General features: G+C 43.8%; 1 protein-coding gene across 1 annotated transcript in view; it reads right to left on the bottom strand.

Annotated features, from left to right (window-relative positions):
* Positions 1-18529, bottom strand: part of LOC140205367 (uncharacterized) — a 126540-nt gene that overhangs the window by 15305 nt on the left and 92706 nt on the right. Inside the window, exons 59-66 of the mRNA XM_072272961.1 lie at positions 16844-16879; positions 8767-8823; positions 4028-4063; positions 3525-3560; positions 2629-2673; positions 2184-2240; positions 1868-1903; positions 1702-1737 (exon numbers count right to left, since the gene is read on the bottom strand). Coding sequence (XP_072129062.1) covers positions 1702-1737; positions 1868-1903; positions 2184-2240; positions 2629-2673; positions 3525-3560; positions 4028-4063; positions 8767-8823; positions 16844-16879 — 339 coding nt within the window. The remainder of the gene's footprint in view (positions 1-1701; positions 1738-1867; positions 1904-2183; positions 2241-2628; positions 2674-3524; positions 3561-4027; positions 4064-8766; positions 8824-16843; positions 16880-18529) is intronic.

The raw sequence follows: 18529 nt of genomic DNA, 5'->3' as shown, positions 1-18529 counted from the left end.
GAATTGAACTCGGCACTCCAGGATGCCCCGAGCCGCAATAGTGTGCGAACGCACAATCATAGTGTGCGAACCACTACATTACCCTGCGTCCATTCTTTGTCCTCGTGGTTTTTTGAGGGACAGGAACACTGGTTCTGGGCACAGGTAGGAGCAGCTGCTAACAGACTTTCCTCCATAACAGGTCAAGTCACTTTTTGTTGTAATTTTGACCATAACTGCTGGTACAGTACACAGTAAAAATGAGGCGTTTTTCAGGACCATGGTGCTACATGAACAATACAAAAACTACATTGAACTATGTGAAAAAAACTCTAGATTACAGACCTAGCCAGGACTGCATAAAGTGCACAAAACAGTGCAGGCATTACAATAAATAATAAATAATATGCACAGTAGAGCGCAGTAGGTTGGTGCCTGCAGAAACATATAAAACCAGAGGAATTATGTTTAAGGTGAGGAGGTAGCGAGGATCCAAGGTCATGTTTATCATCCAGAGGGTGGTTACACTTTAGAACACACGGTCTGAGAAAATGGTGGAGGAAGGTACTCTTGCAAGATTGAAAAAATTTGACCCTTCTAGGTGTAGAAATCCTTAGGCTAAGTCTTGGTAAAAGGGGGTTACTAGACATGGACTCAAATTTGAGGGGCAACCCTTTAAGAACAGGAATAAGGAGGAATTTTTTTTTAAGCCAACGAGTAAGTAAATCTGTGGAATACTCTGCCACAGACTGTGGTAGAGGCCAAGTCCATGCATATATTTAAGGCGGATGTTGGTCGTTTCCTGATCGATCAGAGCATCAAAGGATATGGCGAGAAGGTAGGTGTATGGGGTTGAGTGGGATCTGGGAGCAGCCACGATGGAATGGCAGACTCGATGGGCTGAATGGCCTAATTCTGCTCCTATGTCTTATGGTCTTGTGGTCTTATAGCCTGGAAACAGTCCATCCCACCCACCAAACTAGTCCCATTTGCTCGTATTTGGTCCACATCCCTCTAAACCCCTGCTATCTGTATATATCCAAATGGATTTTGGATGCTGTTATTGTTACTACCTCAACCACCTGCTCCAGCAGCTCAGTCGCTGTGGGAAGAAGTTGCCCCTCAGGTCCCTTGTAAGTTTTTACCCTCTCAACCTTGCACCTATGCCCTCTAGTTTTTAGTTTGCCTTTGCTGGGAAAAAGGCTGTGTGCATTTACCCCCACCTATGCTCCTTCATGATTTTATACACCTCTGTAAGGTCACCCCTTAGTCTCCTTTGTTCAAGGAATAAAGTCCTAACCTGCCCAACCTCTCCCTATAACTCAGTCCTGGCAGCATCCTTGAAAATCTCCATTCTTTTTCCAGACTAGTGACGTCTTTCCTAGACCAGGACGACCAAAATCGTGTGTGATGATGGTCACCTTGGATATGGTAGGCCAAGGGACCTGCTACCATGTTGAATGCCTCTTTCCATGTTGTATGAATCCGAATCAGGTCTACTCAGAAGTGGTATGATTCTTTGACCATGAATCTATGGCACTATTAATCCCCACTGTAACTTATTATCACTTATCATTTCCTTCAACTGCCATTCCTGGACACAGAAGCCTTTCATCTCCTTTATGGTTTCTGCCCAAGGCTTTTGCACCCATTGGCTTCCCCACAGTTAGGACAACTGCCAATAGATAGATTACACAAAATATAAACTTCATAAATAGTTACCCCGAGTTGCAGAGTGCCTCTCCTTTTCTGCCGAATCTGGAAAAGAAGGGGAAGAATTTCAGTTCATCGGTCACAGGATGTACTCTGTCTCCCATCTTTAGATCAGTTCTATAATGCTCCCTCACTCTATCTAGGGGATGTACTGTTCACAGATCAGGAGAAGTACCTTTAGTATCTGGTCCACTCTCGTTCTCTGCAGAGTCTAGAACAAAAGAAAGAGTTTCAGTTTCAACATTCAGTTCTGGGTGAGTCCAGAACTAGAGGGTAATACTATAAAAAAAACACAGAAGAAATTCCTCCTCATGTCCAGTTGAATGAGTGACTCCTTATTCTAAAACTTGGCCCCATAATTTGACATTCTCCATGAGGGGAAATAACCTCATCACCCTCCTTGTTGAACCCCCTCAGAACCTGGTATGATTCAACCATTTTCAATTCCCATTGAACAGATAAACGAGAACAATGTTAGTAATTACACAAACCATCATCTCCTCTGGATCCAATCAATTTGATTTTCCTTTCAACACTTTCGTCAGAATCTGGAATGAAAACGATAAGATGGAAAAATCAATGGGAGAGATTCACAGATACAAAGTGCGTCCACCAGATATGGGAGCAGAAGTAGGCCATTTGACCCATCGAGTTTGCTTCACCATTTCATCATGGTTGATCTATTTCCCGTCTCAGCCCCAATCTCCTGCCGTCTCTCCATATTCCTTCATGCCCTGACTAAACAAGACTCTACGAACCTCTGCCTTAAATATACCCAATGACCTGGCTTCCACAACCGCCTGTGGTAACGTATTCCAGTGTCTACAAATCTCTTGTGTCAACACCATTCTGAGAGAGTCTGGCACAGAGACCCAGCGGGCAGACTGGGTCTGGCCCTATGCATGACTTCAATAAAACTCTAAATTGTTCACTCACTGGAATTGCTGTTGTTCTCGTTCTTCTCTCCATTCTCATCCGAATCTGTATCAGAAACAAGAAAGCAACCTCTGATCACGAATGTCATTTTGAACTCTCAACGGGTCAGAATATCCCATTAGGAATTTGAGGAGATTTGTAAGGTTACCAAAGACTCTATACATGTACCCTGCAGAACATTCTAACTGGTTGCATCACTGTCTGATATGGAGGGGCCAGCGTGCAGGATCAGAAGATATCTGTGGAGGTCTGTAAACTCAGCCAGCTCCTTCACGGGCATTAGCTTCCACAGCATCGAGGACATCTTCAAAAGGTGATCTATCAAATGATGGCATCTATCACTGAGGAGCCCCATTACCCAAGCAATTATTACTACCATCAGAGAGGAGGTACAGGAGCCTGAAGACACACACTCAATGACTCAGGAACAGCTTCTTCCCCTCTCCCGATTTCTGAATGGACCATAAACCTGTGAACACTACCTCAGCATTTTGCTCTCTAATTTTTTTTTAAATAATACATTATATATATTTGTTGTACTTTATAGTATATTTTACATATTGAATTGCTGCCACAGAATAATAAATTTCACTACACATGCCAGTGATAATAAACCTGATTTTGGTTCTCAGAATCGCTCTGTTCCCTGGGTTTTTGTGAAGCCAGTAACCCTCCCGGCTCAGGGAGCCCAGCACTGTCTCTGGGCTCACGGTGTTGGGTTCCCAACCAAAGCCAGTGGATCCCAGCAGATTCCCAGGATCATTCCCAGTCCCGTGTGGGAGTGGCTAACTGAGCAGCGTGGGAATACTGTAACAATATTAATGACCACAACAATAAGTACAATCAATGGATTATTCACCAGAGAGTGAAGACGTTAAAATCATAAATATTGATACCTCGAGCTGCGGAGTGACTCTCTTTCTCTACAGAATCTGTGAATGAAGGAAAAGAATTTCAGTTCACCAGTCATAGGACATTTTCAGTGGAATCAATAAAATAAAAACTCTCCATCCTGTCTTAATAACATTTCACTCTGTCCAGGTGACGGCATAACTAAAGACCCTCCCACCCCCGGCATCCTCTCATCGGGCAGAAGGTACAAAAGCTTCCAAGAACACGAACCGCCAGGTCCGAGGACAGACTCTTCAATGGATCTCTTATACACTAAAGATGGACTCGCGACCCCACAATCTACCTCATTATGACCTTATACCTTACGGTCTACCTGCTCTGCACTTTCTCTGTAACACTATATTCTGTGTTCGGTTATTGTATACTGCGTCATCGTATTTGTGCTTTTAAATGATCTGTATGGATGCTCTGCAGAGCAAAGTTTTTCAGTGTATCTCAGTCTATGCGATAATGACGAGCCAATATGAGTGCAGATCAGGAGACCTACCTTTAGCGTCCGGTCCACTCTTGTTCTCGGTAGAGTCTGAAACATAGAGGAAAAGAATTTCAGTTTCTGACCTTGCAATCAACTACACAAGCACTTTTCGGAGACCTCTCTCTGTCTCCAGCCACTGACACATCCACACCTGGGGCATGTTGTCAGCCAGATTACACTGGAGAACAAAGATTTTGCTTCCTGAATACTTTTGGGCGTATCTTATGGATTTTGGGCTGCTGATCATGAAAATCAATCACACACCATTTTTTAAAAATCACCATTATTTGTTATTTCAATTCATAACTGATGCCAAGACTAAGGAAGGCATTTTTATTGGTCCACAAATCAAACAGGCAATTCGAAGAACTTCTAGTGGGACCGGAGAAAATTGCATGGAGGGCAATCAAGGATGTTGCTGAAAAATTCTTGGCAACTACAGAGCACGTACAGCTGGTTGACAACACGCTTCAAACATACAAAACCATGAAGTGTAACAAGTCACTAAATATTCATTTTCTGCATTCCCATTTAGACTACTTCTCTGCAAATCTTGGCACTGTCAGTGGGGAGCATGGTGAAAGGTTTCACCAGGACATTGCACTCAGGACAACCGGAATCCATCAATGCCGGGTGATTATTGTTGGACACTTAAGGGAGAAGCCTCAGACATTGAGCACAAATGAAAATCATCAACAAAACATTCTTAGCTTAGTTGAACTATTGCAAAGCGTCAGCACTGTTATACTATTAAATGCATTATATTCAATAAAAATTAATTTCTTTTTTTTCCTCCAAATTCCTATGTGATACAAATAGCCTGAAATTACACTTGCGTTTGGCTTCAAGCGGTCTATCATAAGCAAAAAAAAAATTCTGAGAAAGCAACACTAAAAAAAATTGTCATCCAGTGTTATTAATGTAGTGGTGTATTGAATTTTTGGCACAGACTCAGGCCACTCACCCAATGTCTTTGTTGATGTTTACCTCCCCACAGATTCCACATTCTGTGACCGTGGTTTGATCCTGACCTCGGGTGCTGTCTATGTGGAATTTGCACATTCTCCCTGTGAGCACACGGGTTTTCCCCACACATCCCAATGACGTGCAAGTCGGAAGAGCAGCTGGGCGCTGCAAACTGTCCCTAGTGTGTAGGCGAGTGCTGGAATCTAGGGAGAGCTGTTGGGAATTTGGGGAGAATAAAATGGGGTTGGTGTGGGATTGATGTGCATGGGTGATTTTGGGTCAAGGTGGATCCCGTGGAGAGTGAAACATGATCTGCAGGAGGATCTCAATAGGTCAGACAGTAACCATGGAGTCAGGGACAGTAACTATGGACACTTGGGTCAAGACTTTCCACTGGACTAGATTCCATAGATTTGTTTCCACTTAATTACTTAACTAGGGTGATAGATCTTAAAATCATGTAGTTATACAGTGGAGAGGGTGGTGAAGAAAGCTTTTGGTTCGCTGGCCTTTATTAATCAGAGCATTGAGTATAGGAGTTGGGAAGTAATGTTGAAATTGTATAAGGCATTGGTGAGGCCAAATTTGGAGTATTGTGTACAGTTCTGGTCACCGAATTATAGGAAAGATGTCAATAAAATTGAGAGAGAGTACAGAGGAGATTTACTAAAATGTTGCCTGGGTTTCATCTCTTAAGTTACAGAGAAAGGTTGAACAAGTTAGGTCTTTATTATTTGGAGCGTAGAAGGTTGAGGGGGGACTTGATAGAGGTATTTAAAATTATGAAGGGGATTGAGAGAGGACGTGGATAGGCTTTTTCCACTGAGAATGGGGGAGATTCAAACAAGAGGACATGAGTTGAGAGTTAAAGGGCAAAAGTTTAGGGGTAACATGAGGGGGAACTTCTTTACTCAGAGAGTGGTGGCTGTATGGAACGAGCTTCCAGCAGAAGTGGTTGAGGCAGGTTCGATGTTGTCGTTTAAAGTTAAATTGGATAGCTATATGGACAGGAAAGGAATGGAGGGTTATGGGCCCAGTGCAGGTCGGTGGGACTAGGTGAGAGTAAAAGTTCGGCATGGACTAGAAAGGCTGAGATGGCCTGTTTCTGTGCTGTAATTGTTATATGGATATATGGTTATACAGTGCAGAAAGAGGCCCTTAGATCTAACTGGTCCATGACAACCAAGGATTAGGAGCCTATCAACAGTCTCTTAAATCTCCTGTCTCTACCACCACTCCTGACAGCGTGTTCCCTGCACCTACCACCCTCTGTATAAAAAAAACTTGCCTCAGACATCCCCCCTGTACTTTTAAAGTTAGGCCTCCTCGTATTAGCCAGTTCTGCCCTGGGAAGAAGTCTCTGGCTGTCTACTCAATCTACACCTCTTATCATCTTGTACATCTCTATCATGTCGCCTCTCATCCTCTTCCTCTTCAAAGAGAAAAGCCCCAGCTTGTGCAACCTATCCTTATCGGGCAGACTCTCTAGTCCAGGCAGCACCCTGGTAAATCTCCTCTGCACCCTCTCTAAAGCTTACACATCCTTCCTATAATGAGGTGACCAGAACCGAACACAATACTCCAAATGTGGTCTAGCCAGGGTTTTATAGAGCTGCAACATTATCTTGTCGCTCTTGAAGTCAGTCTCCCGACAAATGAAGGCTAACATGGCACGCACTTTCTTAACTACCCTATCAACTTGCATTGCAACTTTGAGAGATCAATGGACTTGGACCGCAAGATCTCTCTGTTCCACCACACTGCTAAGAATCCTGCCATTAACCCTGTATTCTGCCTTCAAGTTTGACTTTCCAAAATGAATCACTTCACAATTCTCCAAATTGAGCTCCATCTGCCACTTCTTAGCCCCGTTCTGCTCCTATCAATGTCCTGTTGCAACCTGCAACAACCTTCTACACTATCGACAACACCTCCAATCAATATTGCTCTGTCTGCCCCCCCAGATTAAATGCTTCTGTTTTGTATCCAATCTGTTCCCCATTCTGCCTGATTCCTTGTCAAATAAGTAACAAGCGAACTAATTTTCTCAGACCGAGATGCAGTCAACAATCTCTGTATAGAAGGAAATCCACAAACCATCATCTTCTCGGGATCCAATTACTTTGATTTTCCTTTCTCCACTTTCTTTGGAATCTGAAAGTAAAAAGTGTTTGATGATAAAATAGTAGTTGAGTGTGGAAAGTCTCCCAACTTCAAAGTGCATCCATGATAACACACAAGCACCCGCCACTGATCTGGTTCCCTCTCCATGAGCTGCTTCCCTATTGCCCAAAGCCTCAGATGAGGTTGGGATTAGATCCAACTTACTCCCAGGACACTGTGGCCCAAACCTGGTCTCTCCTGGGTGAGTGAGGGCCTTTGCTCTAGAGGTCAAACAGGTGCCTAAGGGTCCAGGTTGGTGTCCACCCACACCGGTCAGCTTCAACACAACTGAGCTTCCCATACCAAGGATGGGAGGGATGAAGATGTCCCTCTCCCCCACACTCTGCCCACCTGGCTCATCAGATACAGGAACAGGGAGCCCAGCACTGACTCTGGTCTCACAGCCAATGCCAGTGGATCCCAACAGATTCCCAGAGTCATTAGTGCAATCGTCAATGGATTATTCACCAGTGAATGTTACAGCAAGAGATTGAAATCATAAATATCAATACCTCGAGCTTCAGAGTGACTATTTCTTTCTGTAGAATCTGGGAAAGGAGGAAAAGAATTTCAGTTCACCAATCCCAGGGCGTTCTCTATGGTCATCATCAGTTCAGTTCTCAAATTCTCCCCCCATTTTAATGACACTTCACTGTAAGCTGGTGATGTATAGTTGACAGATCACAGAACATAGAAAAGTACAGCACGGTCCAGGCCCTTAAGCCCACAATGTTGTGCTAACCCTTTCACCTACCCTTTCCTCTCACATAGTCCTTCATTTGTCTTTCAACTATGTGCCTCAGAGTCTCTTAAATATCGCTAATATATCGCCAACTACTATCAATCCTGGCAGAGCATTCCACGCAATTTCCACTCTCTGTGTATAAAAACCAACCTCTGACAATCCCCTGTACTTCCCCACAAACATGGGAGATCTGTTCCGTCCTGTATCCATTTTCAGCTTGGGAAATTATCTCCGGCTGTCCACTCCATCTATGCCTTCGGTGTACACCTCTATCACACCACCTTTAATCTCCTTCTTGTAGTTGGACCTCACTTGAAGTATTGTGTTCAGTTCAGGTCACTTTATTATTGGAAGGATGAGGAAGCTTTAGAGAGGGTCCAGAGAAGATTTACCAGAATGCTGGCTGGATTAGACAGCGTGTCTTATGAAGATGTATTTTTCAAGCGAAGGCTTTTATTTAAGGAGCAAAGAGACATCTGGGTAGGATCCTCGTAAATCTTCTCTGCACTCTCTCTAAAGCTTCTACATCCTTCCTATAAAGAAGTGAACAGAAATCAACACAATACTCTAAGTGTGGTCTAACCTGAGTTTTACAGAGCTGCAACATTACCTTGTGGCTCCTGAATTGATCCCCCGACTAATTCTGCCTTCAAGTTTGACCTTCCAAAGTGAATCACTCCACTCTTTTCTGAGTTGAACTCCATCTGCCATTTCTCAGCCTCTCCTGGAATAAATGCTTCTGCTTTGTATTCAGTCTGTTCCCCATTCTACCTGATTCCTTGTGGATTCTAATGTCAAATAATTAACCAGTGAACTACTCCTCTCAGACCCAGACTAGCTCAGTCAACAATCTCTGTATAGAAAGAAATCCACGAACCATCATCTTCTCGGGATCCAATCACTTTGATTTTCCTTTCTCCACTTTCTTTGGAATCTGAAAGTAAAAAGTGTTTGATTATAAAATGGAAGGTGAGTGTGGAACGTCTCCCAGCATCAAAGTGTATCCTTGTAACATGGAAATATCTGTTCACACTCACACACGCCATTGCCACTGATTTGAGTACCTCCCCATGAGCTGATCACCCATTGCCCAACACCCCACCTGAGGGTGGAATTGGATCCAACTTTTTCCCCAGGACACAGCGACCTGAATATCATCTCTCTGTGGTGAGTGAGTGTTTTCCCCTGGAGGTGAGACAGGTGTCTATGGGTCCCGGTTGGTGTCCACCCAAACTTGTCAGCTTCAACTCAGCTGAGCCTGCCAGACCACGGAACCTTTGTTGGGGATGATGTTGTCCCTCTCTCACACACTCCACCCTCCTGTCTGCTCAGATTCAGGAACAGGGCTCACAGTGTTGGGGTTTCCAGCTAAAGCCAATGGTTACCCGCGGATTCCCAGGGTCATTAGTACAATCGTCAATGGATTGTTCACCAGAGAATGTTACAGCAAGAGATTGAAATCATAAATGTCGATACCTCGAGCTTCAGAGTGACTATTTCTTTCTGTAGAATCTGGAAAAGAAGGGAAAGAATTTCAGTTCACCAATGACAGGGCATTGTCTATGGCCATTATCAGTTCAGTTCTCAAACTCTCACTCTCATTTTTATGACTTTTCACTTTAAGCTGGTGATGAATTGTTCACAGATCATTGAACATAGAACAGTCCAGTACAGTCCAGGAGCTTCAGCCCATAATGTTGTGCTAACCCTTTACCCTTCTCCAATGTCAATCTTACCCTTTCTTCTCACATAGTCCTTCATTTCTTTCATCCATGTGCCTTAGAGTCACTTAAATGTCCCTCTAACATTACCCCTAGCAGCGCATTCCACACAATTACCACTCTGTGTATAAAAACGAATCTCAGACATAATACACTCAATTTCGTTTCTAAAAGGGTTTATCTAACGAATTTAATATTAAACACATAGCGCATATTTTCCTTGCATGAATATAGCAATAAGTCAATTATCGGGGAAGACAGGGGAGCTTGAAGTAAGTGTTGAAAGAACTTCCAGTAGAAGTGGTAGAGGCAGGTTCGATATTATCATTTAAAGAAAAATTGGATAGGTATATGGACAGGAAAGGAATGGACGGTTATGGGCTGAGTGCAGGTCAGTGGGACTAGATGAGAGTAGCGTTCGGCACGGACTAGAAGGGCCGAGATGGCCTGTTTCCGTGCTGTAATTGTTATCTGGTTATATGGTTATCCCCCTGTATGGCCCCTCAAACATGTGAGTTTTGCTCCCTCAATTTTCCATTTCCACCTTGGAAAAATATCATTGGCTGTCCACTCTATCTACGCCCTTACTGTACACTTTGATCATACCACCTCTTATCCTCATTCTTGTGTTTAGACCGCACTTGGAATATTGTGTTCAGTTCTGGTCACTTCATTGTCGGAAGGATCAGGAAGCTTTAGGGAGGGTGCAGAGAAGATTTACCAGGACGCTGGCTGGATTAAAGAGCATGTCTTATGAAGATATATTGATCAAGCGAATGCTTTTATCTAAGGAGCAAAGACATCTGGGTAGCATCCTTGTAAATCTTCTCTGCACTCCCTCTAAAGCTTCTACATCCTTCCTATAAAGAGGAGAACAGAAATCAACACAATACTCTAACTGTGGTCCAACCTGAGTTTTATAAGCTGCAACATTACCTTGTGGTTCTTGAACTCGATCCTGCGACTAATTCTGCCTTCAGGTTTGACTTTCCAAAGTGAATAATTTACACTTTTCTGAGTTGAACTCCGTCTGCCATTTCTCAGCCTCCCCTGGAATAAATGCTTCTGCAATGTATCCAGTCTGTTCCCCATTCTATCTAATTCCTTGTGGATTCTGATGTCAAGCAATTAACCAGTGAACTACTCCTCTCAGACCCAGATTAGCTCAGTCAACAATCTCTGTATAGAAAGAAATCCACGAACCATCATCTTCTCGGGATCCAATCACTTTGATTCTCCTTTCTCCACTTTCTTTGGAATCTGAAAGTAAAAAGTGTTTGATTATAAAATGGAAGGTGAGTGTGGAAAGTCTCTCAGCTTCAAAGTGTATCCCTGTAATGTGTAACTATCTGTTCACACTCACACACGGCACTGCCACAGATCTGAGTACCTCCCCATGAGCTGCTCACCCATTGCCCAACACCTCCCAGAGGGTGGGATTGGATCCAACTTTTTCCCAGGACACAGCGACCCGAATATGGTCTCTCTGTGGCGAGTGAGAGTTTTCCCTTGGAGGTGAAACAGGTGTCTATGGGTCCGGGTTGGTGTCCACGCAAACTTGTCAGCTTCAACTCATCTGAGCCTCCCATACCAAGGAACCTTTGTCGGGGATGATGTTGTCCCTCTCTCACCCACTCCACCCTCCTGTCGCCTCAGACTCAGGAACAGGGCTCACAGTGTTGGGGTTTCCAGCCAAGGCCAATGGTTACCTACGGATTCCCAGGGTCATCAGTAGAATCGTCAATGGATTGTTCACCAGAGAATGTTACAGCAAGAGATTGAAATCATAAATATTGATACCTCGAGCTTCAGAGTGACTATTTCTTTCTGTAGAATCTGGAAAAGAAGGGAAAGAATTTCAGTTCACCAATGACAGGGCGTCGTCTATGGCCATCGTCAGTTCAGTTCTCAAACTCTCGCTCTCATTTTTATGACTTTTCACTTTAAGCTGGTGATGAATTGTTCACAGATCATTGAACATAGAACAGTCCAGTACAGTCCAGGAGCTTCAGCCCATAATGTTGTGCTAACATTTTACTCTTCTCCAATGTCAATCTTACCCTTTCTTCTCAAATAGTCCTTCATTTCTTTCATCCATGTGCCTTAGAGTCTCTTAAATGTCCCTCTAACATTACCCCTAGCAGCGCATTCCACACAATTACCACTCTCTGTGTATAAAAACGTATCTCAGACATAATACACTCAAAAAAGTTGCTGGTGAACGTAGCAGGCCAGGCAGCATCTCTAGGAAGAGGTGCAGTCGACGTTTTAGGCCGAGACCCTTCGTCAGGACGCCTAGCAATGCATTCCACAGAATTACCACTCTCTGTGTATAAAAACAAATCTCAGACATCCCCCTGTACTTCCCCTCAAACACGCGAGGTTTACTCCCTCAATTTTCCATTTCCAGCTTGGGAAAATATCCCTGGCTGTCCACTCTATCTACACCTTTACTGTACACTTTGATCATACCACCTCTTATCCTCATTCTTGTGGTTAGACCGCACTTGGAATATTGTGTTCAGTTCTGGTCACTTCATTGTTGGAAGGATGAGGAAGCTTTAAAGAGGGTGCAGAGAAGATTTACCAGGACGCTGGCTGGATTAGAGAGCATGTCTTATGAAGATATATTGATCAAGCGAATGCTTTTATCTAAGGAGCAAAGACATCTGTGTAGCATCCTTGTAAATCTTCTCTGCACTCCCTCTAAAGTTTCTACATCCTTCCTATAAAGAGGAGAACAGAAATCAACACAATACTCTAACTGTGGTCTAACCTGAGTTTTATAAGCTGCAACATTACCTTGTGGTTCTTGAACTCGATCCTGCGACTAATTCTGCCTTCAGGTTTGACTTTCCAAAGTGAATAATTCACACTTTTCTGAGTTGAACTCCGTCTGCCATTTCTCAGCCTCTCCTGGAATAAATGCTTCTGCAATGTACCCAGTCTGTTCCCCATTCTATCTAATTCCTTGTGGATTCTGATGTCAAGCAATTAACCAGTGAACTACTCCTCTCAGACCCAGATTAGCTCAGTCAACAACCTCTGTATAGAAAGAAATCCACGAACCATCATCTTCTCGGGACCCAATCAGTTTGATTCTCCTTTCTCCACTTTCTTTGGAATCTGAAAGTAAAAAGTGTTTGATTATAAAATGGAAGGTGAGTGTGGAAAGTATCCCAGCTTCAAAGTGTATCCCTGTAACGTGTAACTATCTGTTCACACTCACACACGGCACTGCCACTGATCTGAGTACCTCCCCATAAGCTGCTCACCCATTGCCCAACACCCCCGAGGTTGGGATTAGATCCAACTTTTTCCCAGGACACAGCGACCCGAATATGGTCTCTCTGTGGCGAGTGAGAGTTTTCCCTTGGAGGTGAGACAGGTGTCTATGGGGCCAAGTTGGTGTCCACCCAAACTTGTCAGCTTCAACTCAGCTGAGCCTCCCAGACCAGGGAACCTTTGTCGGGGATGATGTTGTCCCTCTCTCACACACTCCACCCTCCCGTCTGCTCAGATTCAGGAACAGGGCTCACAGTGTTGGGGTTTCCAGCTAAGGCCAATGGTTACCCACGGATTCCCAGGGTTATTAGTACAATCGTCAATTGATTGTTCACCAGAGAATGTTACAGCAAGAGATTGAAATCATAAATATTGATACCTCGAGCTTCAGAGTGACTATTTCTTTCTGTAGAATCCGGAAAAGAAGGGAAAGAATTTCAGTTCACCAATCACAGGGCATTCTCTATGGCCATTATCAGTTCAGTTCCAAAACATTCGGCCTCATTTTAATGACACTTCACTGTAAGCCGGTGATGTATAGTTGACAGATCACCGAACATAGAAAAGTACAGCATGGTCCAGGCCCTTCAGTCCACAATGTTGTGCTAACCCTTTCACCTACTCCAAGATCAATCTTACCCTTTCCTCTCACATAGTCCTTCATTTGTCTTTCAACTATGTGCCTCAGAGTCTCTTAAATATCGCTAATATATCGCCAACTACTGTCAATCCTGGCAGAGCATTCCATGCAATTTCCATTCTGTGTATAAAAACCAACCTCTGACAATCCCCTGTACTTCCCCACAAACATGGGAGATCTGTTCCGTCCTCTATCCATTTTCAGCTTGGGAAATTATCTCCGGCTGTCCACTCCATCTATGCCTTTGGTGTACACCTCTATCACACCACCTCTTATCCTCATTCTTGTGGTTAGACCGCACTTGGAATATTGTGTTCAGTTCTGGTCACTTCATTGTTGGAAGGATGAGGAAGCTTTAAAGAGGGTGCAGAGAAGATTTCCCAGGACGCTGGCTGGATTAGAGAGCATGTCTTATGAAGAGATATTGTTCAAGCGAATGCTTTTATCTAAGGAGCAAAGACATCTGGGTAGCATCCTTGTAAATCTTCTCTGCACTCCCTCTAAAGCTTCTACATGCTTCCTATAAAGAAGTGAACAGAAATCAACACAATACTCTAAGTGTGGTCTCAACATTACCTTGTGGTTCTTGAACTCGATCCTGCGACTAATTCTGCCTTCAGGTTTGACTTTCCAAAGTGAATAATTCACACTTTTCTGAGTTGAACTCCATCTGCCATTTCTCAGCCTCCCCTGGAATAAATGCTTCTGCAATGTATCCAGTCTGTTTCACATTCTATCTGATTCCTTGTGGATTCTGATGTCAAGTAACTAACCAGTGAACTACTCCTCTCAGACACAGATTATCTCAGTCAATAATCTCTGTATAGAAAGAAATCCACGAACCATCATCTTTTCGGGAACCAATCAGTTTGATTCTCCTTTCTCCACTTTCTTTGGATTCTGAAAGTAAAAAGTGTTTGATTATAAAATGGAAGGTGAGTGTGGAAAGTCTCCCAGCTTCAAAGTGTATCCCTGTAACGTGTAACTATCTATTTACACTCACACACGTCATTGCCACTGATCTGGGTACCTCCCCATGATCTGCTCACCGATTCCCCAACACCCTACCGGAGGTTGGGATTAGAGCTATCTTTCTCTCAGGACACAGTGACCTGAATATGATCTCTCTGTGGCGATTGAGAGTTTTCCGCTGGAGGTGAGACAGGTGTCTATGGGTCCAGGTTGGTGTCCACCCAAACTTGTCAGCTTCAACTCATCTGAGCCTCCCATACCAAGGAACCTTTGTCGGGGATGATGTTGTCCCTCTCTCACACACTCCACCCTCCTGTCTCCTCAGACTCAGGAACAGGGCTCACAGTGTTGGGGTTTCCAGCCAAGGCCAATGGTTACCTACGGATTCCCAGGGTCATTAGTACAATCGTCAATGGATTGTTCACCAGAGAATGTTACAGCAAGAGATTGAAATCATAAATATTGATACCTCGAGCTTCAGAGTGACTGCTTCTTTCTGTAGAATCTGGAAAAGAAGGGAAAGAATTTCAGTTCGCCAATGACAGGCCATTGTCTATGGCCATCGTCAGTTCAGTTCTCAAACTCCCGCTCTCATTTTTATGACTTTTCACTTTAAGCTGGTGATGAATTGTTCACAGATCATTGAACATAGAACAGTCCAGTACAGTCCAGTCCAGGAGCTTCAGCCCATAATGTTGTGCTAACCCTTTACCCTTCTCCAATGTCAATCTTACCCTTTCTTCTCAAATAGTCCTTCATTTCTTTCATCCATGTGCCTTAGAGTCTCTTAAATGTCCCTCTAACATTACCCCTAGCAGCGCATTCCACACAATTACCACTCTGTGTATAAAAACGAATCTCAGACATAATACACTCAAAAAAGTTGCTGGTGAATGCAGCAGGCCAGGCAGCATCTCTAGGAAGAGGTGCAGTCGACGTTTCAGGCCGAGACCCTTCGTCAGGACGCCTAGCAATGCATTCCACAGAATTACCACTCTCTGTGTATAAAAACGAATCTCCGACATCCCCCTATACTTCCCCTCAAACACGCGAGGTTTGCTCCCTCAATTTTGCATTTCAAGCTTGGGAAAATAGCCCTGGCTGTCCACTCTATCTACACCTTTACTGTACACTTTGATGATACCACCTCTTATCCTCATTCTTGTGGTTAGACCGCACTTGGAATATTGTGTTCAGTTCTGGTCACTTCATTGTTGGAAGGATGAGGAAGCTTTAAAGAGGGTGCAGAGAAGATTTACCAGGACGCTGGCTGGATTAGAGAGCATGTCTAATGAAGATATATTGATCAAGCGAATGCTTTTATCTAAGGAGCAAAGACATCTGGGTAGCATCCTTGTAAATCTTCTCTGCACCCCCTCTAAAGCTTCTACATCCTTCTTATAAAGAGAACAGAAATCAACACGATACTCTAAGTGTGGTGTAACCTGAGTTTTATAAGCTGCAATATTACCTTGTGGTTCTTGAACTCGATCCTGTGACTAATTCTGCCTTCAGGTTTGACTTTCCAAAGTGAATAATTCACACTTTTCTGAGTTGAACTCCATCTGCCATTTCTCAGCCTCCCCTGGAATAAATGCTTCTGCAATGTATCCAGTCTGTTTCACATTCTATCTGATTCCTTGTGGATTCTGATGTCAAGTAACTAACCAGTGAACTACTCCTCTCAGACACAGATTATCTCAGTCAATAATCTCTGTATAGAAAGAAATCCACGAACCATCATCTTTTCGGGAACCAATCAGTTTGATTCTCCTTTCTCCACTTTCTTTGGATTCTGAAAGTAAAAAGTGTTTGATTATAAAATGGAAGGTGAGTGTGGAAAGTCTCCCAGCTTCAAAGTGTATCCCTGTAACGTGTAACTATCTATTTACACTCACACACGTCATTGCCACTGATCTGGGTACCTCCCCATGATCTGCTCACCGATTCCCCAACACCCTACCGGAGGTTGGGATTAGAGCTATCTTTCTCTCAGGACACAGTGACCTGAATATGATCTCTCTGTGGCGAGTGAGAGTTTTCCGCTGGAGGTGAGACAGGTGTCTATGGGTCCAGGTTGGTGTCCACCCAAACTTGTCAGCTTCAACTCATCTGAGCCTCCCATACCAAGGAACCTTTGTCGGGGATGATGTTGTCCCTCTCTCACACACTCCACCCTCCTGTCTCCTCAGACTCAGGAACAGGGCTCACAGTGTTGGGGTTTCCAGCCAAGGCCAATGGTTACCTACGGATTCCCAGGGTCATTAGTACAATCGTCAATGGATTGTTCACCAGAGAATGTTACAGCAAGAGATTGAAATCATAAATATTGATACCTCGAGCTTCAGAGTGACTGCTTCTTTCTGTAGAATCTGGAAAAGAAGGGAAAGAATTTCAGTTCGCCAATGACAGGCCATTGTCTATGGCCATCGTCAGTTCAGTTCTCAAACTCCCGCTCTCATTTTTATGACTTTTCACTTTAAGCTGGTGATGAATTGTTCACAGATCATTGAACATAGAACAGTCCAGTACAGTCCAGTCCAGGAGCTTCAGCCCATAATGTTGTGCTAACCCTTTACCCTTCTCCAATGTCAATCTTACCCTTTCTTCTCAAATAGTCCTTCATTTCTTTCATCCATGTGCCTTAGAGTCTCTTAAATGTCCCTCTAACATTACCCCTAGCAGCGCATTCCACACAATTACCACTCTGTGTATAAAAACGAATCTCAGACATAATACACTCAAAAAAGTTGCTGGTGAATGCAGCAGGCCAGGCAGCATCTCTAGGAAGAGGTGCAGTCGACGTTTCAGGCCGAGACCCTTCGTCAGGACGCCTAGCAATGCATTCCACAGAATTACCACTCTCTGTGTATAAAAACGAATCTCCAACATCCCCCTATACTTCCCCTCAAACACGCGAGGTTTGCTCCCTCAATTTTGCATTTCAAGCTTGGGAAAATAGCCCTGGCTGTCCACTCTATCTACACCTTTACTGTACACTTTGATGATACCACCTCTTATCCTCATTCTTGTGGTTAGACCGCACTTGGAATATTGTGTTCAGTTCTGGTCACTTCATTGTTGGAAGGATGAGGAAGCTTTAAAGAGGGTGCAGAGAAGATTTACCAGGACGCTGGCTGGATTAGAGAGCATGTCTAATGAAGATATATTGATCAAGCGAATGCTTTTATCTAAGGAGCAAAGACATCTGGGTAGCATCCTTGTAAATCTTCTCTGCACCCCCTCTAAAGCTTCTACATCCTTCTTATAAAGAGAACAGAAATCAACACGATACTCTAAGTGTGGTGTAACCTGAGTTTTATAAGCTGCAATATTACCTTGTGGTTCTTGAACTCGATCCTGTGACTAATTCTGCCTTCAGGTTTGACTTTCCAAAGTGAATAATTCACACTTTTCTGAGTTGAACTCCGTCTGCCATTTCTCAGCCTCCCCTGGAATAAATGCTTCTGCAATGTATCCAGTCTGTTCCCCATTCTATCTGATTCCTTGTGGATTCTGATGTCAAGTAATTAACCAGTGAACTACTTCTCTCAGACCCAGATTAGCACAGTCAACAACCTCTGTATAGAAAGAAATCCACGAACCATCATCTTCTCGGGACCCAATCAGTTTGATTCGCCTTTCTCCACTTTCTTTGGAATCTGAAAGTAAAAAGTGTTTGATTATAAAACGGAAGGTGAGTGTGGAAAGTATCCCAGCTTCAAAGTGTATCCCTGTAACGTGTAACTATCTGTTCACACTCACACACGGCACTGCCTCTGATCTGAGTACCTCCCCATAAGCTGCTCACCCATTGCCCAACACCCCGGAGGTTGGGATTAGATCCAACTTTTTCCCAGGACAAAGCGACCCGAATATGGTCTCTCTGTGGCGAGTGAGAGTTTTCCCTTAGAGGTGAGACAGGTGTCTATGGGTCCAAGTTGGTGTCCACCCAAACTTGTCAGCTTCAACTCAGCTGAGTCTCCCAGACCAGGGAACCTTTGTCGGGGATGATGTTGTCC

Source organism: Mobula birostris, chromosome 11 (assembly GCF_030028105.1).
Source record: "Mobula birostris isolate sMobBir1 chromosome 11, sMobBir1.hap1, whole genome shotgun sequence".
NCBI classification, from domain to species: domain Eukaryota; kingdom Metazoa; phylum Chordata; class Chondrichthyes; order Myliobatiformes; family Myliobatidae; genus Mobula; species Mobula birostris.
Note: the sequence above shows the minus strand (reverse complement) of the source record. Positions and strands in the feature narration are given on the sequence as shown.